We start from the raw sequence: 23,923 nt of genomic DNA, 5'->3' as shown, positions 1-23,923 counted from the left end.
CCTCAGTATTTGTTGACTAAATGAATGAGAAGTCAAATTCCTAGAATAGTCAGAGAAAAGCTAGTCTTCAGGTGAACCTTAGCCGTACTTTTATTCAGCTTGCGATCTAAGGGTTTAAAGGAGAAACTTCTTTATTTCTATAATAAGAAGGAAACTGCATATAATTGAAATAGAAGGTGGGGTGGGATGAGAGGAATTTAAACAGGGTCCATGTGATCTGGTTAGCTCATTACTAAAAGAGCTTTACGCTAAAATCGATGGTTTTCGAACACTGTTTTAAAGCAGAATAATTCTATTTTCCAACAAAACCCCAATAAATAAAAAACAGATAAAAGCATAGCCGCTCTGAATTAGGAGTGCTGTGGAGGAGGAGACGGGGAGTCCACCATTTTAATCTGCTCACTCCCACCACAGAGCTATGGCTTCTGAGGGGTTCTAGGAACACGGTTTGAAAATACTGGATTGAAGGAACTTTAGAGTCTCTCCTCTCTCAAAATTCTATTAATAGAGGCAGCTAAAGAATACCTAGGCTCCCTCCTGTTCTCTGCCACTTTCAGCTGAAGAAGGAGTGGGAGTAGGGGCGCCTGTGGCTCAGTGGGTTAAAGCCTCTGCCTTCGGCTCAGGTCATGATCCCAGGGTCCTGGGATCGAGCCCCGCATCGGGCTCTCTGCTCAGCAGGGAGTCTGCTTCCTCCCTTCTCTCTCTGCCTGCCTCTCTGTCTACTTGTGAGCTCTCTGTCAAATAAATAAATAAAATCTTAAAAAAAAAAAAAAAAAAGAAGGAGTGGGAGTCAGCTCCCTCAGAGAGAAAAACACGGAACACCTGTGTCCTGGGCGAAGGCCAATGCTCCTTCTCATGGCCAGACTCAGGGAACTAGATGCCACATTTCTTTGATCCAAGACTGATGAGGGCAAAATAACTTGTGTGTCTGGGCGAGACTCTAAATTGTCCCTCCTCTCCTTGCCCCCCACCTAAGCTCAGAACTAAAGGCATCCAAGCTCACCTGGCAATTTCTTTGGGCTTTGGACTTGATCAAAATCTTGCAAAGTAAATACTGTCTGATGCCAAGATAGGAAAAGAATCTGATTCATCACCATCCTCTTCTTGTACAGCTGGTTGACCGGCTTTTAGCTGTCTGGAGAGGCATCAGCCCGGCAGACAGACCTCCAAAGGGTAAGAGAACTATTTAACAGGGTGTGGTCAGGTTAAACCCTTAAAGGAACCGACAGAGAATCATAAAGCACGCAGGGACTAGTTACAGGTGGAAGAGTTATCACCACTTGGCTTGAAAGAACAAGAGAGCTGTCACCCAACAGCTGTGCTTCGAGGGAATAGGTAAAAATACCGCTTCCATGTTACAAGTGAGGAAACTAAAGAGAAGGAGAAGATAAGGTACGTAAGATGTGGAATCCCCAGGGGAAGGAACTTATTGAATCTGAAGCATCTAGCAGCTACCAAAGGATATTGAAGAGTACTGGGGCTGACTAAGCCATCGGTCTCACTTTGACCTTCCCCGCTACCAACCGAAGAAGACGGGGACTGACTGCGACCAGTTGGGACACAACTCCCAGCATGCATCTCTGAGCGTCCTTAGCATATTTTTCGATGCTGGGATAAGTGGACTTTCTGGGAGAATTGCATATCGGGAATTGTAGTTGTCCCAGTTGGGGCTGGCCGCCGGCCGTAACGTGCTCATTGGCGCCCAGGTCACCGCCCCCTTCCCCTCGCCTCTCGCGGTGTATCACGCATGTACACGCAGCGCGTGCCCACGCCCCCTCCCTAGGCCTAGGACGCAGGCGCGCGCACGCTCCCCGGGCCCCGGTAGGCGGAGGGGGGGTGGGGGGAAGGAGGAGGGGAAGGGAGGGAGGGAGGGAGGGGGGGTTAAGTGTCTACTCTACTGAGTAGACGGCAGTCGGGTACGAAGAGCGCGAAGGCCTGGCTGCGAGACGGGTGAACTCTGCACTGAGCCTAGGGTCGGCGGGAGGGTCCGGAGCCAAGTTAGCGCGCCCTGCGTATAGGAGTCGGGCCGCTGAGACCCGGAGGGCAACAGGGGGCAAAGCCCCGGCCTAGGCCCAGCGGAGATGTCCGGCTGCGGCGCTTGTACTTGCGGCACGGCCGCCGCGCGGCTCATCAGCTCTTCGCTGGCCTCCGCGCAGAGAGGTAACGAAGTAGTCCCTCACCTGAGCCAGTAGTGGCCTGCAAGTATACCGCCCGCGGGGGGGATCCCGGGGAGGGCAAGAGGCTGGCCCCACCCTGAGGGTGTGAGGGGACGCGCGGCTTTTCGCCTGCCCCCCCCCCCCCCCCCGCCGTCCTTGTGGGATGGGGCTTTGCCAGCCTCTGGGGCAGCTGGTTCTCAGATTTGAAGTAAATCCCTTGTGCTCCCCCGCCCGCGCGCATTCGGGCCTCTTGACTTTGGGGCCGGAATGTGGCTACTTAGCAGAAACCTGGAAGAGGCACGAAACGCTCCTTTCGTTAAAAAGTGCCCCCACACCCTACTCGGAGGTCCGCCGGGTACTGCCTCCCAGCCCGGCGGCGGCTTCTGCGGAGTCGGGCCGGGTTCCCTTCCGGCCTGTCGGGTGCTCCGGGAAGGACTCGGGTGAGGGGCTGCCACTGTTGGGGGGCCTCCCGCGGGGCGCCGAGCCGGCCGTCCCGGGCGCAGGCCGCGCGAGAGCTACCGTGTCACTGTCATTGTGCGGCCGCTTACGCCGGGGCATAAGCAGGGCTCACAACCAACCCTCTCCGCGCCGGGGAACCTCGCGGCCCGCAGGGAAGCGGCCGGGGTGACTGGGAAAATTTCCGCAGAAACTGTTTTTTGAAGTACTTAAATGTCTCAGCAGTCTTTGGCCAGTTTTCCCAACTTGACGGTCCGATATAGTTTATTAAGTGTGGCGCTTGTTTACCTTTACTCTCTGTTGATCAGGAGCTGTTAAACAGTGTCATCCCAGCCAAGAGATTCCGGAAAAGAAACCATTTTCCTCTTCCCCAGATCTATGAATATCAGACTAGAGGCTAGATGTAATCACTTTTAGACAAATTCGTTTTATTTTGGCTTGTCAATTTAGGATGTTTGGGTAAATAAAAAAATCCCATTTTTCTGTATTTTAGGTTAATATAAATGCCCTTAGCATTTACTAAAGGTGTATTTTGGGACAGTTTAGTTCACAAAGCGGGATTAAATAATGTGGGTGAAGCATTTGTAATACAGAAAAGTAGTGTTTAGTTTCAAGACATTGTTAAACCTAAATAAGCAGATGTCTTTATTCCAGGAATTTGGGTTGAAACCGTTGGAACGTGACATTTAAATTCATTTATTTGACATCTTTTTTGGGGACTCACTATGTACTGGGTCCTGTTTTGGTGCTGGAGATAGAGTGGTGAACATGTCCTCATTTGCAAGTTTAAAATCTACAGAAGTAGGCAAAGAATAATATCATTTCTAAAAGTGAGTAAAGTGTGTGTGTGTTCCGTTTGGGCAGGGAAGGCTTCTTTGACAGAGTACCTTATCTGTTGCAGTGAGTTGTGCCATAAAATTGAATCATAGGGGGTGTGTGGTAATTCTTTTATTTTCAGAACAGCCACTGGTTTAAAAATTTAATGTATTATTAGGTGAAGCAACACAATTTAATGGCTTTAGATATGATCATCTATTATAAGTTTGTCAGAAGTTTTCAGAAATATTGAACCATTGTGTCTGCTGTAAATTAAGCTTAAAATATGGGACGTTACCTCATATCATTGTGGAATTTAATATTTTTATATAACAGTGAAGCAGCAAATGGTTTTCACATTGGTTAAGACTTTCTCAGGGCTTCATTAACATAAAATGTTTATTGTCCATAGTAGAAACTCTTAAAGTGTAAACTAGTCTGCAGTATAGAAATAATTTTCTTTAAGGTTAAAAAACTCCAGGAAGGTTATTTTTATTTAGGATTCTTTGAAAAGAGGAAGAGAGGCAAAAGAGAAAAAAATCAGAATTGAACTTTAGCTAGTTTGTTATTCTTAGTTAAGAATTTTAGCAATATAATATAGGTAAACAAAAAATTTAATCAAAATAGTTTTATACCATGAAATTACACAATGAAGTAAAAATAAGATTTCAGACCTCTCTTGAAGTGTAGTGCTATTTTCTATTTCCATTTGTTAGACTTAAAAAGAAAATTTTTTTAAGTTTTTTAAAAATTTATTTGAGAGAGTGAGAAAGAACATGAAAGGGGAGAGGGTCAGGCTCCCGGCGGAGGGAGGAGCAGGGAGCCCCTTGTGGGTCTTGATCCCAGGATTCTGGGATCATGACCTGAGCTGAAGGCAGTTGCTGAACCAGCTGAGCCACCCAGGCACCTTAGACTTTAAAGTTTTAAAATGGTAGTTTGAAAAATTATTTGGTAAATTGTCATGCTGGATACAGGATGTTTTCTTTTCCTGGTTGGCTATTTGTATCTTCAATTTAATGTGTTTTCCTACTGTTTTCATTGAATATGAAATCTATAGTAAAGTAGAAACTTTAAATATTTTGTCTACCCAAATTTCTGATACTTTTCAATCTGTATATATTTTTGTACATATGTATAAGTATGTATATATTTTAATGCGCTTTTCTATATATAAATTTGCATTCTAAATACGTACATTTAGGAATGCTTGATTCCATTTACAAAATTCTGAATGATAGTACTTGGTCTGAATTTGGTTCTGAGAAGTGTGGAATCACATGTAACTCCCTTGATTTTTGTCTCTATTCTGTCCATGTCCAGTGAAAGGGTGTCACCTCATGAGGATGTAAGTGAAGATGCTCAAACATGTTGACGTCCATAATTTTCATGATAGTTCTGTAATGTGCCTACCTTAACAGCTTTTAGCCAGATTTTAAGTCTCTCTCTTTTGTTAAATACAGTACAAATTAAATAAGGCAAAGTGAATAAATGATAGCACATCTTTATTTCTGCAATTGCAAACTTTTTTTTTTAAGACTTTATTTATTTATTAGAGAGGGAGAGCCAGCACAAGCAGGAGGGAAGGGCAGAGGGAAACGGAGGAGCAGACTCCCCACTGAGCACGGAGCGTGATGGAGCAGAGCTCCATCCCAGGACCCTGAGATCAAGACCAGAACTGAAGGCAGCCACTTAACTGAATGAGCCACCCATGCACCCCTGTGAACTATTTCTTAAACATTTCTCTTTTCTTGGCATATTCCTTTTCAGACCAGCAGACTAGCCTTAGTGAAAACTCATCAAACATTTTTGAACTTGAGGAAAGCTATTTATAGGAGTGATGTTATTTTTCTTCATTCAGAAGTACTCAGGGGTGCCTGGGTCACTCAGTCGATTGAGCATCTCACCCTTGGTTTTGGTTCAGGTCATGACCTCAGCATGGTGAAATCAAGGCCTGAGTTGAAATTTGCTTGAGATTCTCTCCCTCTACCCAGCCCCCACCCCCGCCCTCAGCACATGTGCATTCTCTCTTGCAGATAAATCTTTAAAAATACATATATCATTTAAAAAGTATTCAGAATTCAGGAAATAATAACTTGGTCATGAAATGAAAATTTGAGGGGCGCCTGGGTGGCTCAGTGGGTTAAAGCCTCTGCCTTCTGCTCAGGTCATGGTCTCAGGGTCCTGGGATCCAGCCCCAAGTCCAGCTCTCTGCTCAGTAGGGAGCCTGCTTCCCCCTCCCTCCCTCTGCCTGCCTCTCTGCCTTCTTGTGATCTCTGTCTGTCAAATAAATAAGTAAAATCTTTAAAAAATAAAATAAAAAAATAAAAACAGCTGCTCTAAAACTCAGAATGTTTTATTTGTATGACAAAAGTTTTGTAAATGGTTTAGCTTTTAACCATCTTCTCTTGTTGCTGCCAACTATTCTTTCGAAATATACTTTACAGAAGTACTTCCCTTTTATTATAGGGGTTTTTCTCCTGAGGTTCACAGGCCTCCAGTGTGTCCAAAGGGATAGAATTCAGAAGTTGTTAATTTTATTTTCACTAATCACTAACTGAAATGTAGCATTTCCTTCAGTTTTGAATGGAGGCAACAACCCACAGTAGTATTTGCAGTATCTGTGAATTTGTCACCAACCAAAATCACAGATATTTTCTTACCACATTACAGTCGTGCGTATCTCAAGGTACTGTTGTTTATACTTTACACTACTTTGAGATCACGGTAGTTATTTAAAAAGCTGTTAAGGGGGCACCTGGGTGGCAGAGTCTGTTATGCATGAGCCTTTGGCTCAGGTCAACCTCTTTATCCATTCATCTATTGGACACTTGGGCTGCTTTCATAGTTTGGTTATTGTAAATAGTGCTACAATAAAACTAGGGGTGCATATATCCTTTTGAATTAGTGTCCTTGCATTTTTTGGGTAAACACCCAGTAGTAGTGGGTACTGGATCATAGGGTGGTGCTATTTTAAATTTTTTGAGGAAACTGCATACTGTTTTTCACAGTGGCTGTACCGGTTTGTATTTCCACCAACAGCGTAAGAGGGTTCCTTTTTCTCCAAATCCTTGCTAACGCCTGTAATTTTCTTGTGTTTTTTATTTTAGACATTTGATAGTTGTGAAGTGATCTCACTGTAGTTTTGATTTAATTTCCCTGATGATGACTTATATGGAGCATCTTTTTGTGTTTGTATTGGCCATCTGGATGTCTTCTTTGGAGAAATGTCTGTTCATGTGTTCTGCCCATTTTTTAAATTTAATTTAATTTTTAAATTATTTATTTATTTGACAGAGATCACAAGTAGGCAGAGAGAGGGGGGGAAGCAGGCTCCCTGCTGAATCAGGCTCCCCACTGATCAGAGAGCCCAATGCGGGGCTCCATCCCAGGACCCTGGAATCATGACCTGAGCCGAAGGCAGAGGTTTTAACCCACTGAGCCACCCAGGCACCCCTGTTCTGCCCATTTTTAAATTGGATTATTTATTTTTAGAGTCTTGAGTTGTATCTGTTCTTTATATATTTTAGAGACTAACCCTTTATGAGTATGTGATTTGGGAATGAAAATCTCCCATTCAGCAGGTCGCCTTTTAGTTTTGTTGATTATTTCCTTCAGTGTGTAGAAACTTATTTTGATGTAGTCCCAATAGTTTATTTCTGCTTTTATTTCCCTTGCCTCAGGAGACATATCTAGAGAAATGTTACTATGGCTGATGTCAGAGAAATTATTGCTTGTGCTCTCTTCAGGAATTTTTATGGTTTCAGGTCTCACATTTAAGTGTTTAATCCATTTTGAATTTACTTTTGTGTATGGTGAAAGAAAGTGGCCCAGTTTCATTCTCTCAAGTGTTGCTGTCCAGTTTTCCCAATACCATTTGTTGACTGTCTTTTTCCCATTTTGTGTTCATTCCTGCTTTATTGAAGATTAATTGACCATATAATTTGGGTTTATTTCTGGGTTTTCCATATTGATCTAAGTATTTGTTTTTATGTCAGTACCATACTGTTTTAATTACTGCAACTTTGTAGTATAACTTAAAGCTTGGAATTGCGATACCTCCAGTTTTCTTTTTCTTTTTTAAGATTTCTTTGGGTATTTGGGGTCTTTTGTGGTTCCATATAAATTTTAGGATTGTTTGTTCTAGTTCTTTGAAAAAATGCTGTTGATATTTTGATAGGGATTGCATTAAATCTGTAGATTGCTTTGGGTAGTATGGACATTTTAACAGTATTCTTCCAGCCCATGAGCATGGAATGTCTTTCCATTTCTTTTCATCATCTTGAATTTCTTTGATCAGTGTTTTATAGTTTTCAGAGTATAGGTCTTTTCACCTCTTTGGTTAAATTTATTCCTAGATATTTCATTGTTTTTGGTACAATTGTAAATGGGATTTTTTTTTAAAATTAAACTTTCTGCTGCTTTTTTTTTCCCCCCAAAGATTTTATTTACTTATTTGATGGTGGCAGGGGGAGCAGGAGAGGAAGAAGCAGGCTCCTTGATAAGCAGGGAACCTGGTGAAGGGCCCCATCCCAGGACCCTGGGATCATGACTCAAACTGAAGGCAGACATTTAATCAACTGAACCACGCAGGCACCCCTGCTGCTTCATTTTTTAGCATACAGGGAGGGCTACAGCAGATTTCTGTACATTGATTTAGTATCCTGTGACTTTACTGAATTCATTTATCAGTTCTAGCTTTGTGGTGCAGTCTTCAGAGTTCTGTATATTTAGTATCATGTCATCTGCAGGTAGAGTTTTACTTTTTTACCAGTTTGGGTGCCTTTTATTTCTTTATGTTGTCAAATTGCTACAGCTAGGACTTCCAGTACAGTGTTGAATAAAAGTGGTAAGAGTGGACATCACCTTAGGGGAAAAGCTCTTAGTTTTTCACCATTGAGCATGATGTTGGCAGAAAGCATATTTTAAAAATATTTTGATAACTACTTCAAATTAGTTTCCTTTGTTATGTATTTTATTCTGTACTTTTAAAAACATTATTTTGAGAAGGGGTCCATCCATACACTTTACCAGACTCCCAAAGGAGTTCATGGCACAAAAAATGTTTCAAACTCCTACTGACTACAGTGATTTCTGTGAAGATTATATAACCTTGGTGAGTAACTAATCATTTAAACTGTTCAGTATGGTGGTTTAAAAAGTGTAGTTCCCTGGGACGCTTAGGTGGCTCAGACGGTTGGGTGTCTGCCTTTGGCTCAGGTCATGATCCTGCAGTTTGGGATCAAGCCCAGTGTCAGGCTCCTTGTTTGGCAGGGACCCTGCTTCTGTCCCTGCCTTCCGCTCCCCCTACTTGTGCGTGCTTGCTCTCCCTCTGTCAGATAGATGGATGGATGGATGGATTGATTGTGGTTCCCAAGGTTGCGTGGGTGATTCAGTTGGTTGAGTGTCCGACTCTTGTGTTTTGGCTCAGGTCGTGATCTCAGGGTTGTAGATTGAACCCCTCGTGGGGTTCCATGCTCACTGGGGAGTCTGCTTGAGATTCTTTCTCTGCCTCTCCCTCTGCCCCTCCCCCTGCTTGTGTGCACCATGCTTTCTCTTTCTAAAATAAATAAATCTTTTCTTTTTCAAAGATTTTTATTTATTTATTTGACAAAGAGAGGGAGCACAAGCGGGGGAGTGAGAAGCAGGCTCCCCGTGGAGTAGGGAGCCCAATGCGGGGCTCAATTCCAGGACTCCGGGATCACAACCCAGGCTGAAGGCAGACGCCCAATGACTGAGACACCCAGTCACCCCTAAAATAAATAAATCTTTTTAAAAAAATGTGGTGCCCAGACCATCATCATTAGTATAACCTGGCAATTTGTTAGAAATAAATTCTTTGGTCCAACTTCAGACCTTCTGAGTCAGAACCAGGGAATGTATCTTGCCGTCTGTTTTATTTTAACAAGCTCTCCAGGTAATTCTGGTGCATGCTCAAGTTTGAGAAGCACTGGTGTAGTATTATGGCATCTTCTTGGTACAGCCCATAGATTATAGAATGTTAAAACTGCATCAGGGCTAGCAAAGAAATTTTTTTTTAAAGATTTTGTCTATTTGAAAGAGAGTGAGTGAGAGAGAGAGCATGAGCAGGGAGAGGGGGAAAGAGCACTAATTTTTTTCTATTCAGAATAAGTAGACTTTAAGAGGATCATGTTCATAATTTTTATTTCTCTTAAATTCCTGAAGATAATTTCCTTTCAGCTTATTTTCTAATAACATTAGATATTGTAAATTGATAGTGTTTTGAAAGATATATTTTATTTTAAATGGGATATAATACACTGTGATACTTTAGGATTACGTTTTATTTATTTATTTTTTAAGATTTTATTTATTTGTCAGAGAGAGTGCGCGCACACAAGCAGGGGGGAGCAGCAGGCAGAGGGAGAAGCAGGCTCCCTGCTAAGCAAGGAGCCCGGTTTGTGACTCCATCCTGGGCCCCTGAGATCATGACCTAAGCCAAAGGCAGATGCTTAACGGACTGAGCCATCTAGGCATACTAGGGTTAAGTTTTATTCTAAAACACCCAAGTGCAAATAGTCTTATGTAAAGCTTGTTATAATTGTAATTTTCCTTGTGAATACATTGTAAAGGTTCAGTTAAAAAGTTACATTTGTTACATCGATTATAATAAATTATTCTATTCTACCATTCATACTGATTTATGGATTTTTTTTCCATTTTTTTAAAAATTTGAATTCCATTAATTAACATAATGTATTGGTTTCAGAGGTAGAGGTCATTGATTTAACACTCATGTAATACCCAATGCTCATTACATCATGTCCTTTTTTAAAAAATTTTATTTATTTATTTGACAGACAGAGATGACAAGTAGGCAGAGAGGAAGGCAGAGAGAGAGGAGGAAGCAGGCTCCCTGCGGAGCAGAGAGCCCGATGTGGGGCTTGATCCCAGGACCCTGGGATCATGACCTGAGCTGAAGGCAGAGGCTTTAACCCACTGAGCCACTCAGGCGCCCCTCATTACATCATGTCCTTAATGTTTATTACCCAGTTACCCCATCTTCCACCTCCCTCCCTTCCAGCAACCTTCAGTTTGTCTCCTTTTCTTAATTTTTAAAAATTTTTTATATTTTATTTATTTATTTGACAGAGAGACATCAACAGAGGGAATACAAGCAGGGGGAGTGGGAGAGGGAAAAGCAGGCTTCCCACTGAGCAGGGAGCCTGATGTGGGGCTCCTGGGAGCATGACCTTAGCCGAAGGCAGACGCTTAACGAACTGAGCCACCCAGGTGCCCCATTCAGTTTGTTTCCTATGATTAAGAATTTCTTAAGAGTTTGTCTCTCTCTCCGGTTTTGTCTTGTTTTATTTTTTCCTCCCTTCCCCTATGACCCTCTTTTTTGTTTCTTAAATTCCACATGTGAGTGAGATCATACGATAATTGTGTTTCTCTGATTGACTTATTCTGATTTGCATAATACCCTCTAGTTCTACCCATGTTGTTGCAAATGGCAGGATTTCATTTTTTTGATGGCTGAGTGGTATTCCATAATTTATGGATGTTTTCAAACACACACAAAATAGAACAAGGGACACCTAAATACCCATCACCCAGCCTTAGTGTCCATTAACTTTCTGTATTCTTGATTTCATCTATTCTTTCCCCCATTACTGTTTCTAGATTTGCGCTTTTTTTTTTAAAGATTTTTATTTATTTATTTACTTGACAGAGAGAGAGATTATAAGTAGGCAGAGAGGCAGGCAGAGAGAGAGGAGGAAGCAGGCTCCCTGCCAAGCAGAGAGCCCGACGTGGGGCTCGATCCCAGGACTCTGAGATCATGACCTGAGCCGAAGGCAGAGGCTTAACAACACTGAGCCACCCAGGCACCCCTCTAGATTTGCTTTTAAGATTGACATAGTCTTTAAACCATATTATGTCCTTTGAAAAATATTAATGTGTAGCTTAAAATTCATGAACTACCTTAAATCTCATTCTAATGAGAGTAATGGCTATCATTAACTGCAAAAAAAAAAAAAGGAAATGTTACACTTGAGAAAATTTGAAATGTTTTTTGAAAACATCACTTAGGAGAAAAACATCAAATGTAGTTTTTTTTTTTTTTTAAAGATTTTATTTATTTATTGGTTAGAGAGAGAGAGAGAGAGAGCGAGCGTGCACAGGCAGACAGAGTGGCAGGCAGAAACAGAGGGAGAAGCAGGCTCCCCACTGAGCAGGGAGCCGGATGTGGGACTCGATCCCAGGACGCTGGAATCATGACCTGAGCTGAAGGCAGCCGCTTAACCAACTGAGCCACCCAGGCGTCCCAACATCAAATGTAGTTTATTTTTTTAATATTAATTTCAAGTTTAATAGTGTTAAGCAAAATTTTCAAGCCTATGGATTAAGGACTAGTATGTCATAAACCTTAATCCTTTTTTAGTGCTGCTTGTGAATTTATATAGAGATGAGAAAATTTATATCTTTCCTGATAAGTTTGATGTTCTTACTTTTGTGTTTTTTGGGATTAGAGATGTCCTAGAGCAATAAATAGCTAAAAAAAAACTAGTTCTAGGGTGCCTGAGTGGCTCAGTGGGTTAAGCCTCTGCTGTCGGCCTAGGTCATGATCTCAGGGTCCTGGGATGGGGCCCCACATCAGGCTCTCTGCTCAGCAGGGAGCCTGCTTCCCCTTCTCTCTCTGCCTGCCTCATTGCCTACTTGTGATCTCTCTCTCTCTGTCAAATAAATAAATAAAATCTTAAAAAAAAAACAAAAAACCAAAAACCTAGTTCTAACAGTGTACACAAATGTGTTGGAAAACTGGAGTTAATAAAGTCAGTCAGTTATATAACTAAGCAGTTGCTTTTGGATTGTTTGCAGGACACTTTATTTTGTTCATTTTTTTATTTTTAAAAGAGGGAGAGGGAGTGGGGAGGGGTAGAAGGGAGAGAGACCAAATCTTAAATTACATTCCATGCCCAGCGCAGAGCCCAGTGCAGGGCTCATTCTCACAACCCTGAGATCATGACCTGAGCTGACGTAGAGAATCAGATGTTTAATTGACTAAGCCACCCAGGTGCCCCTTGGAGGACATAATTTTAAACCAGTGTTTGTGTTTGGATACAATGTGTATATCTGTGCATAATCTCCTAAAAGACCTAACAGGTATAGAAATAAAAATTTAAAGCCTGAGTTGAGAATTTTGCAGGGAGTAAAATGAGGGAGATAAAATTAGTTTTTTAAATTTATTTAACTATCAACTTTAAAACCTTACCCCCTTTTTGTTACTACCTGCTGACCGCTAACAGTGCTCTGAAACACTGCTGGGAAACTTTCTTTTGCTATTCATTAAGATTCATTAATGTATATTAGCTTTTGCAGGGTTGTGAGTAGCCCTACAGTACTCAGTACTGAAACCCGTGGAATTTTGTTTAACCTAAGACCATTTGATATTCTTGTGTGGGGAACTTGCTTTTAAAGATCAGCTTGGGAAATGCTGCCTTAGAGTATGCAGTGTGCCTCTTCTGCCACTGTCTGATTTATTTAGGAGTTTATTTTGTATTTATATGAGAAAAACCAGGGGTCAGCCAACTGATTCCATGGACCAAAACGCAACACCCATTTGTTTACATATTGTTTTCATGTTACAGAGTAGTTAGAACTGAGACTACAAGGCCCAGAAAGCTGGAAATATTTATTATCCTGGCCCTTTACATAAAAAGTTTGCCACAGAAGTCAGTGATTAACCTTTACCTTTTTAATAATTTTACTTCCAATATGGTAAAAGGTTAAAAAGTTGAAAGTACGGGCACCTGGTGGCTCAGTAGGTTAAATTAGCCTCTGCCTTCGGCTCAGGTCATGGTCCCAGGGTCCTGGGATCGAGCCCCGTATTGGGCTCTCTGCTCAGTGGGGAGCCTGCTTCCCACCTTTCTCTGCCTACTTCTGATCTCTCACTGTCAAATAAACAAAATCTTAAAAAAAAAAAAAAAGTTGAAAGTATAGTGGTTGTACAGTATTCACTGAATTGAGGTTTTTTTAATAGGATTGAAACATTTCATTAAAAACAGTTTAATGGGGCGCCTGGGTGGCTCAGTGGGTTAAGCCGCTGCCTTCGGCTCAGGTCATGATCTCAGGGTCCTGGGATCGAGTCCCGCATCGGACTCTCTGCTCAGCGGGGAGCCTGCTCCTCTCTCCCTCTCTCTGCCTGCCTCTCTGCCTACTTGTGATCTCTCTCTGTCAAGTAAATAAATAAAATCTTAAAAAAAAAACAGTTTAATCAACAGTGCATAACTTTTTAAAGAACATTTGAAGTTTCTTTTCATTGTTGCCTATATTACCCCCAGTAGTCAGAAACAGCTGAGTTTATGTCAGTTGCTTATTTTCATTGGTAGAAATACTGTAAGAAGAATAAGAATATAGGGTGTAAATGGCCTTTTTCCCCTGCAGGTGAGGCAGATGTTGAGCTGCTTATCTCACATACTTTCAAAGATCCACTCAATTGTTATAACCTAGGTCGTCTTTCCTCATTTCCAAACAACAGGCCCAGACTGAAACACCTTTATTTACCTGGAATCTGTAGACCCAGGTCTGGCCTTTTTTTTTTTTTTTTTAAGATTTTATTTATTTATTTGACAGACAGAGATCACAAGTAGGCAGAGAGAGAGAGAGAGAGAGAGAGGAGGAAGCAGGCTCCCTGCTGAGTAGAGAGCCTGATGAGAGAGAGAGAGAGAGAGAGAGAGAGAGAGAGAGGAGGAAGCAGGCTCCCTGCTGAGTAGAGAGCCTGATGTGGGGCTCGATCCCAGGACCCTGAGATCATGACCTGAGCCGAAGGCAGAGGCTTAACCCACTGAGCCACCCAGGCGCCCCAGGTCTGGCCTATTTTTAAGGGGGCTTTGCCTTTGATGGTGTTACTGTTTTCTCTACCATTTTGTTACTACTGCTGTGAAAACTAAAGCTTTTTCAATCTCCTTTATACTTAAGGAACATTTGTTTTCAGGGAATTTATTGAAGGCATGTTAATATTTGATGAGTAGACTAATAAATTTCATTGTATTTCCAGGTATCTCTTGTGGCCGCATTCATATACCCGTTTTAGGAAGGCTCGGGACCTTTGAAACTCAGATTCTACGAAGAGCTCCCTTTAGAACCTTTACAGAAACACCAGCATACTTTGCATCAAAAGATGGAATAAGTAAAGATGGCTCTGGAGATGGAAATAAGGTATTTAACTTTATTGATGTCTGTATACATATTTGAGTTCTTTCCTTCAAGCAATTAAATGTAATAATAGTATTCTCTATTCTGTCAGTTTTTATGTTTTCTGTAGGAAATATGAAACATATAAAATGATATGAAAAATTTATGTAATTATATTTTGTGTTTTAGTTTCAACCATAAAAGTTTTATAAGCATTGCACTTAGTCAGCAGTAGGTAAAATTTCTAACACTCCAAAGTAATAAAGAAGCTACATTAAATAATCTATGCAGTCAGCGCTCTGTAGGATTGAATTAGGAATAGCCATCATTTCCTGCTTTCATACAACTCTAAACAATTCATGGTAGTATAAACCCCACTTCATTCTCTACCTAAAAATTTTTGGTATCTATCTCTTAATGTTGGACTACTCTGTAGTTAGCAAGTAGATGATAGGTGATTGTATTGGGTCAGTGAATTATTACCAATTTTATTATGAGAATTTCACTAACACTCTAGTTAATGTTATATGCAAGACAAAATGCTAGGTGTTTTCATATCTACACTTAATCCTAACAGTGATTCTTTAAAGTATGTAAAATTATCCCCATTGTATTTTATTTTTTATTTTTTAAAGATTTTATTTATTTATTTGACAGACAGAGATCACAAGTAGGTAGAGAGGCAGGCAGAGAGAGAGAGAGGAGGAAGCAGGCTTCCCGCTAAGCAGAGAGCCCGATGCGTGGCTCGATCCCAAGACCCTGGGATCACAACCTGGGCCGAAGGTAGAGGCTTTAATCCACTGAGCCACCCAGGCGCCCCAATTATCCCTATTTTAGAGATGAGTAAAGTTAGATTCAAGGAAGTTAGGAGTCACTACTTATCATGATAATAACTCCTGGTTCAATTTCACTGAAATGTATTTTACCTGTAGTAACTTTTTTTCGTAGTGTTTATTGAGTCATGGAAAGAAAGCTGTTTATACATGCTGGGTCATACTATTTGAAGAAGAAGTACAGATAAATATATGTGTTTCCTAGACTGGTTTTATTGTTCTTGTAAATAGATCTTTGATACCAAAGATAGCAGAGATATAAACTGTACTAATAATTCCATTCTAGAAATTATGAAAATTATAAGATTAATTACAGCCTATCTTGCTTATATTTAAGTTACATGTAAAATGGTTGTCTGAAAGTAATATTGACATTCTCTCTCTGTCTCCCCTACTAACATTAGAAATCAGCAAGTGAGGGAAGCAGTAAAAAATCAGGCTCTGGGAATTCAGGGAAAGGTGGAAACCAGCTGAGGTGTCCTAAGTGTGGCGACTTGTGCACTCATGTAGAGACCTTTGTGTGTAAGTATTACTTCTGTTCTTTTTCTCTACCTTGTCTATAAATCATAGACTGCATAGAAATACATCAATTATAGAAGCCAGAGTAATGTTCTTTCTGAACTTACATGACTCTCTCTTATGTTCACCAGATAACTAAAAATCCCCAGGACTGGTAATACTTTGCATGGCGGTATAAGACATAATTTAAGCAAACTATTTGCTTCTTTATTTTGTGTGTGTGTGTGTGTGTGTGTTTATTTCAAATTTTGAATTTTGAATTTTATGTTAAGCTATAGGAAAACCAAGACTTATTTATTTAGTTTATTACTCTATACTTGAAATAACCTGTTGAGTATCTCATATTGTCAGGTAGGTCAGTCATTTAGACATTAAGGTATTTTCCCTCTCTGAGTAACCACAGGAGCCAAGCCCTCAATTTTAGAAAGTATATGATAATTATGAATGATTCAGACACTAAGAGAAGGAAGAAATCAACAGTCCTTCTTCTGCTGTTAGTGTCAGTGCCTCTCTCTGGATACAAAGATCTTTTGTTTCATGAATCAGATAACTCATTTCCTACATGATCAGAGTTACTGGTAAAGATTCAGGAGTAAATTACATTGTACTACCATGTCAGCCTTCCCATATAGTCGAACTGTGAAAAGGTCACTGGTGAGGTTTGGCCCAAGTTTCAACTTCTCATAATTAGCTAGAGAGAACTCTATTCTAACCCAAATATTAAGACTTCAGTTTCAGTTTCACATTTGTCATTAATATTAATTGGCCAATATATGAAAAAAAAATTCTGTTATATGCAGCATAGTTTTACAGTTTTGGAAAGACTTTTAAAGTAGTTCCATTCTTGGGGCACCTGGGTGGCTCAGTAGGTTAAGGCCTCTGCCTTCGGCTCAGGTCATGATCCCAGGGTCCTGGGATCGAGCCCCGCATCGGGCTCTCTGCTCGGCAGGGAGCCTGCTTCCCCCCCTCTCTCTGCCTGCCTCTCTGCCTACTTGTGAGCTATGTCTGTCAAATAAATAAATAAAATCTTTAAAAAAAATAAATAGGTAGTTCCATTCTAGGGGCGCCTGGGTGGATCAGTGGGTTAAAGCCTCTGTCTTCGGCTCAGGTCATGATCCCAGGGTCCTGGGATCGAACCCCGCATCTGGCTCTCTGCTCAGCAGGGAGCCTGCTTCTCCCCCTCCCCTCTTTCTGCCTGCCTGTTTGCCTGCTTGTGACCTCTGTCTGTCAAATAAACAAATAAAATATTAAAAAAAAATAAAGTAGTTCCATTCTATAGGTGGAATGTTTGAGATTCTCTTCATGGTGTTGCCTTGCAAGAGAGCAAAGAGAAGAATCAGTTTGAATGAAAACTAATTTGGTTGCAAAATAAAATGAAAGAACAGGATGTTATGATTTCTAAATAACGTTTGCTATTAACAAATTTGGTGTGAAATAGTAGAACTCTAAGAGGTCTGAGAATTGTTCAGTTCATAGTGGCAGTGTCATATTAACAGATTTTAATCAAGAGTTTTATCTTTTTTGGGGCGCCTGGGTGGCTCAGTTAGTTAAGCATTTGCCTTCAGCTCAGGTCGTCTCAAGGTCCTGGGATCGAGCCTCATGTCCAGCTACGTGCTTAGCAGGTATCCTCCCTCACCTTCTCCCTCTGCCACTCCTCCTGCTTGTGCTCTCTCTCTCAAATAAATAAATAAAATCTTTAAAAAAAAAAGTTCTTTCTTTTTTTTTCCTTCCAGAGAAAGATTTCAGTCTTTGTAGATTGAAATCTTTCCTTAGAGTAAGCTTACCTTAAAGTAAACCTTAGAGCAAACTTTACTTAGAGTAAAAAAGGAGAAACTAATATTTAATAAATGCCAGTATATACAATTTTATTCTCAGTCTTATTTCTCTCAGGACAAATGAGAGTATCCTCATTTTTTTAAGTGAAGAAGCTAAGATTTAGCAAGTTTAACTCATCCACGGTCACAGAGCAGTGATTTGCTCTTCAGAAGTTCCTATCCCATACTTTTTTCCCCCAACATTTATGCATTTATTTGAGTGAGAGAGAGAGAGAGCACACAAGCAGGAGGGGCAGAGGGAGAAAGAGAGAATCTCAAGCAGATTCTGTGCTGAACACAGAGCCTGATGTGGGGCTCAGTCTCACGACTGTGAGATCACATCCTGAGCCAGAACAGTGTCTGGACACTTAACCAATTGCACCATCCAAGAGCCCCTCTCTCATACATTTTTAGCAACTGGAATTGTCTAGGGTTAAACTGGCTCCTATTGAGATTAAATTTATTTTCCTTTTACACAGTATTTTCAAAACTTGGCAGGTTGTATTAATCACTGAGAATGGTTGTTAAACATGCAGGTTCTCTCCTTCCCTAGAGATGAGATTCTCTAGATGTTGAGTGGTATCCTAGAATATGTATGTTTAACAATGAGACCAAGTGTGGAAAAAACTCTAATGTTATTTAATCAGCTCAAGGCTGAGGTGGTTTCCTTTGGAAATTCTAATTGGGGAGGTGGAATGTGGGAGTAGAGAATGGGGAAGAAAAGAATTAAAGGAGAGTAGAGATACTTAGAGATAGTTTAGTAAGCCAACATCTGTTGGGACAGCCACTACTAGGGTCCTGAAAATAAACACAGATGAACATGACACTGTCCTGTCCTCTGGAACTTTACTGCACTGGAGTGATAGGCCCCCAACAGTGAGATACGGCCCTCCTGTCTTGATTTTTCTGACCCATAATATAGGTCTCTTGAAAGCTGAGGATCTTCTTTGTCTACTCACTGAAAATTGAAGAGTTTTGTTGAAGCGCAGGTTATTCCTTTTGTTTGAATCCACATTTATTTGGTTATTAGCTCATAAACATCATTTTATGTACTTTTTGATCTTTTATCTTTTTTTGTTGTTGAGTTAGAAGAAAGAATTCTTATTCTTAGTACTAGACCTTTATCCAGAGATTTGATTTAAATATTTTTTCTCATTCTGTGGGTAGTTCTTTCCTTTTAAATACTGTATAGCAGGAGTCAGCAAACTTTCACTATGAAAGACCAAATAGTAAATATTTTAGGCTTTCTGGGCCCTGTAGTCTGTGTTGCAAGTATTGTCCTGTGCTGTTAAAGTGGGAAGCAATCAGGGACAATGTAAATCAATGAGGTTCACTGTGTTCCTTTAAAACTTTGCATATAGACACTGAAATTTGAATTTCGTTTCTTATCCTGAAGTGTAAAAACTATTAGCTCATGGACCTTTCTGTATATATTCCACCTCACAAGTATATTTGTAGTGATTTTTATGTTCTTTTACTGCGGTATTACTCTTGCTTGACTTTGTTGAAATAAAATACCATTTTTATAGGTAGCATTATGATGTATAGAAAATCATCAGAAATTGAAATAAGAATAATATCTAAGATTTTTTTCTTTTTAGAGAGAGAGCAGAGAGAGCACAAGGGGGTAGAGGGAGAGAGTGAGACTTTTAAGCAGGCTCCACCCTCAGCATGGAGCCTGACCCAGGGCTCCATCTCACGACCCTGAGATCATGACCTGAGCTGAAATTAAGAGTCAGACGCTTAACCAACCGAGCTACCCAGGCATACCCATATCTAAGAAATTTTTTATTATAAGTACTCATATACACTGTTCTTTAGTTTTCTTTTGCCTTTTAAGTAACTTGTCAAACATGAAATAGTTTCCCCACTTTTATTTAAGGTAGAACCTTTAGTTGTTTTTTATGTACATAGTACTTTTTGAAGGCTTACTGTACTTACATGTCTTATACAATGGGAATTAAACTTTTCTGTTTGGTTTAGAGATTTTGTGTTGGACCCTGAAACTTGTTAAAAAGTCATGAACTTTGATTTAAACAAATCTGAGAAAGTTTTTACTGAGGTTGTCTTTTTGTCATACTGTACAAGCGTGTCTACTGGGATTAGTATTCTGCATATGAAGGAATATAGTAGTATGCTTGTAGTAATCATTTAAAGGAAAGTGGCTTATTTATCCCCTGATAATTTTTTCTTTTTTAAAGATTTTACTTATATTTATTAGAGAGAGAGAGAGAGAGCACAGGCAGAGGCAGAGGGTGAAGCAGCCTCCCTGCCAAGTAAGGAGCCTGATGTGGGACTCGATCCCAGGTCAATTAGATTTTGCCACCTGTCTTCAGGAGTAAAAAATAAACATTGCAGTGCTTACTATTTTTTTTTCCAAAATAGCATTTTGATAAATAAAATTGAATGTGGGTATATGTTGAATATGTTTCATTGTAAAATTGATATTGTGATATTCTAGTACTTACTTACTTACTTACTTACCCTTCTAAGTAAGCAAAGAGGGATGCAGTCTGTTTTGTCTCTTTCCCTTTGACCTAATTTCTTGAGAGAAATATTTTGTTCTTGTGTTTGCAAGCCAGATATTCCTGTCATTCAGCCTGAACTAGATCAGAGGCTTCTCTGCCCTTTAATCCTTGCCTTGTTTACCATTAGTAACAGCTGTAAAGTGATGCTTCCTTTTAAAGTAAAGGCATTGACTATCTTTCCCATTGGTGGAGAATGATGATAATGTATTGGGGTTTGTGTGAATCCAAGGTACTTGGAATAGCTTGGTCTTTTTCTTTAGTATTTGTAGGTGATCAGTACATAGAAAACATGGATGATCTCTCTTCTAGTTTAAAATTTGCTGCTAGGGGCACCTGGGTGTATCAGTCGGTTAAGTGGCTGCCTTCAGCTCAGTTCAGGATCCCAGGCAGGGTCCTGGAATGGAGCCACACATCGGGCTCTCTGCTTAGTGGGGAGTCTACTTCTCCCTCTCCCTCTGTGCTCTTGTTCTCTTTCTCAAATAAGTAAACAAAAAATAAAATAAAATTTCCTGCTAGAATTTATCCAGAATGTAATTTTGATTAACCTTGTGTTTAAGAATATATACATAAATATTAAATTGATTGACTTAATAGATTTATTTTTGAAATACAGAATTATCTTTTTTTTTTTTAAGTTAGATTATTTTGTGAAGATATAGATGTGCTTACCAGTATAGTTTTTCTGGTAATCTCTGGGTAGGTAGTTACAATATTTCCAAAGGAGAGATTATCATAGTTTTATTTTTTTAATTCTTTAATTTAAATTCCATTTAATTAACATATACTGTATTATTAGTTTCAGAGGGTGAAATCAGTAATTCATCAGTTGCATATGACACCCAGTGCTCATTCCATCAAGTGCCCTCCTTAATGTCCATCACCCAGTTACCCCATACCCCCTACATACCTCTCCTCCAGCAACTCTCAGGTTGTTCATAGTTAAGATCTCTTATGGTTTTCCTCCCTCTCTGTTTTCCTCTTATTTTTCCTTCCGTTTCCCTATGTTCATCTGTTTTGTTTCTTAAATTCTACATATGAGTAAAATCATATGTACGATATTTGTCTTTCTCTGACTGACTTATTTCGCTTAGCATAATACCCTCTAGTTCTGTCCCACATCATTGCAAATGGCAAGATTTCATTCTTTTTGTTGGTTGAATAATATTCTGTGTGTGTGTGTGTGTACACATACCACATCTTTATCCATTCATCTGTCAATGGACATCTGGGCTCTTCCCATATTTTGGCTATTGTGGACATTGCTGCTGTAAACATTGGGGTACACATACCCCTTCAGAGATTCTCATGGTTTTAAAAAATTATTTTTCTTTGCAGTTTTAGCAATCTAGTTAGATTATGAAAGGTAACACAAAAATGTATTACCCAGACCTACCAACATATAACTAGTTCCTGTGTATCATTTGCTCTGTATCTGTTAGTAATCTGTGTGAGAGTCTCTTCTGTGCTTTCCAAGGTCCCTGGTTACATTGGTAGAGTTAAGCTTGGAGAAGATATAAGAGTATATGTCCATATACCTATATCCCATAGGTGTGGTGTGTTTTAGAAGGAGAGAGAAAAAGGGAAATGACCTTTGGCTTAACACAGGATATTCTATAGCTGATGCATTGATACTGAGGTAACCCTTTCACCCTCACTTTTATTTTTTAATTTTTCAAAATTTTTTGACCTCACTTTTCATTGTTCCTACGTTGTTTTCAAAAGCTGTATGATTATCTTTAAGTCAGTATGAGTGAGAATGTTATCTTGTTAGTTTCTTAGTGGTTTTTAGGTCAAAGAAATAGGAACTAGTGGAGTTCTTAAAAAATGTAAATAGGAAAGGCATGAAACAGTTTTATATATTTACCAAGTCAAGTTTTTAAAATTGCTGATAGGTTTGAAAAGAACCTAAAGAACATACGTATGTGTATATATATTTTTTTCTCACATTTTTAGGGATTGAAATTGATTTCTCTCTTCCAACTTCTGTGTATATTTGAAATTTTTCTTAAGAAAATCTTAGAAAAATAGAATAATTTATTTGTAATACTTTTCACATTTTTTTCATTCAAGTATTTCAGTAAAATAAATGATTAATATTTTTCTAGTGGTTATTTTCTAAATTAAATTTAATGAATGGAAGTTGAAAGAACATCAGCCAATCTTTTCTCTTAATAAAGTATATCACAAAATGAAAGAACCTAGTGGAAAATCAACAAAATGATTTACTGAACTCGTCTGTTTGTATCATCTATCTTAGGTATAAACTAAGTTGTTTGTTGTGGCTAGTGGAGTGAATTACAGCCTACTTTTTGTCAAGTACATAGTTTTCATTTACCGTGAGTCTGTAAGGTTAAACACTATTTAAATTATTTTTTCTTTGCTGACCTTTCTTTCCTTTTACAGCATCCACCCGTTTTGTGAAGTGTGAAAAATGTCACCATTTTTTTGTTGTACTATCTGAAGCAGACTCAAAGAAAAGCATAATTAAAGAACCTGAATCAGCAGCAGAAGCTGTAAAATTGGCATTCCAACAGAAACCACCTCCTCCCCCCAAGAAGGTATAAGTCTTAGCTTAGTCCTTTAAGCACTTTATCTTGAAAACATTTCATTGCTCTCCTCTACTAGTTTATATTGGATCTTAATACTAGTACCTAAACAAGTCTTAAATTCTTAATATGGACCATATCTGGCTCAATTCTTTTTGATTCTTGAATTTTGATGCTTTGAATTTAGGTATGCAGTCCATTGTTATTGTCCCATGTCATGATTATGGCATTCAGTAACAATGAAATATAGTTGGATGATTATTAAAATTGTGTTAATACTAAATTAATCTAAAATGATATCCATAAAATGGAGCAGCTGTGGATTTATTTTTCTTAGTTTGGGCCCTAAATAATATCAGCCTGCAATTCCTCCCCATAAATTAGTCTACTTTATGATAAAGCAGCCTCAGTCTAACAGTGGAAGCAAGTAATTTTTTCACAACTTGTGTGCCAGGGATGTCCTGTATAGTGCTATAGCTTTTGTGGTGGGGGCTCCTTCCAAGAGTCTCAGATTGTGATCTGGCCATATGAAACATGGCAGAGTGTATCACCCGCTCCATTGGCTACTTGCTTGCTTAGATTATTTCTTACCCTCTGCCTCAGTGTAGCTTTTTTCGGCGGTATTAAGACACCAGTGCATTTATCTCCACCTCCCCACAAATGCTGTGGCAGATTTAATAATTCATCGATATAATCTGTGAGGAATCAAGATTTTAAAAAACTATAATAAAATGTATATGGTCAGCAACTAAAGAATCTGTCATGTAAAAATAAATAATGTAATGAAAAATACAGCTATTAACCTTTATATCCTCCACTGATTTGTGTAGACTTTGGACATCAGAGTTCAAAAAGAGGTAATTTAACTATTTTTGCCTATTTTTGGAAGTTAATATTAACAGTTAATTCCTATTTAGTAAACCCCAGGTTCCAGGCTGTTAGCAATATCCAAGTATGAGACAGAGCTTTAGTTTCCAACAGTAAAGTTTTTTAGATTGCCATTTAGATAAATGAGTAGCTTTAAAGTTAATGCCTGAGAAAAAACTGTTTGTGAATATTCAAACATACAGATGCTGGTAATGGCTTTAGTTATATAATGCT

The 23,923-nt window shown here is 39.4% G+C and overlaps 1 protein-coding gene across 2 annotated transcripts in view; it reads left to right on the top strand.

Annotated features, from left to right (window-relative positions):
* Positions 1–1,813: 1,813 nt before the first annotated feature.
* Positions 1,814–23,923, top strand: part of CLPX (caseinolytic mitochondrial matrix peptidase chaperone subunit X) — a 44,371-nt gene continuing 22,261 nt past the window's right edge. The window contains exons 1-4 of one of the 2 annotated variants that reach the window (XM_080808785.1): positions 1,814–2,160; positions 14,446–14,606; positions 15,820–15,937; positions 22,680–22,834. In XM_080808785.1, coding sequence (XP_080664911.1) covers positions 2,082–2,160; positions 14,446–14,606; positions 15,820–15,937; positions 22,680–22,834 — 513 coding nt within the window. In that variant the 5' untranslated portion in view covers positions 1,814–2,081. The remainder of the gene's footprint in view (positions 2,161–14,445; positions 14,607–15,819; positions 15,938–22,679; positions 22,835–23,923) is intronic. The other variant, XM_080808786.1, reaches the window with a different exon arrangement.

This window comes from Martes martes (assembly GCF_963455335.1).
Source record: "Martes martes genome assembly, chromosome: 7".
NCBI classification, from domain to species: domain Eukaryota; kingdom Metazoa; phylum Chordata; class Mammalia; order Carnivora; family Mustelidae; genus Martes; species Martes martes.
This window is presented reverse-complemented; position numbering and strand designations above follow the sequence as displayed.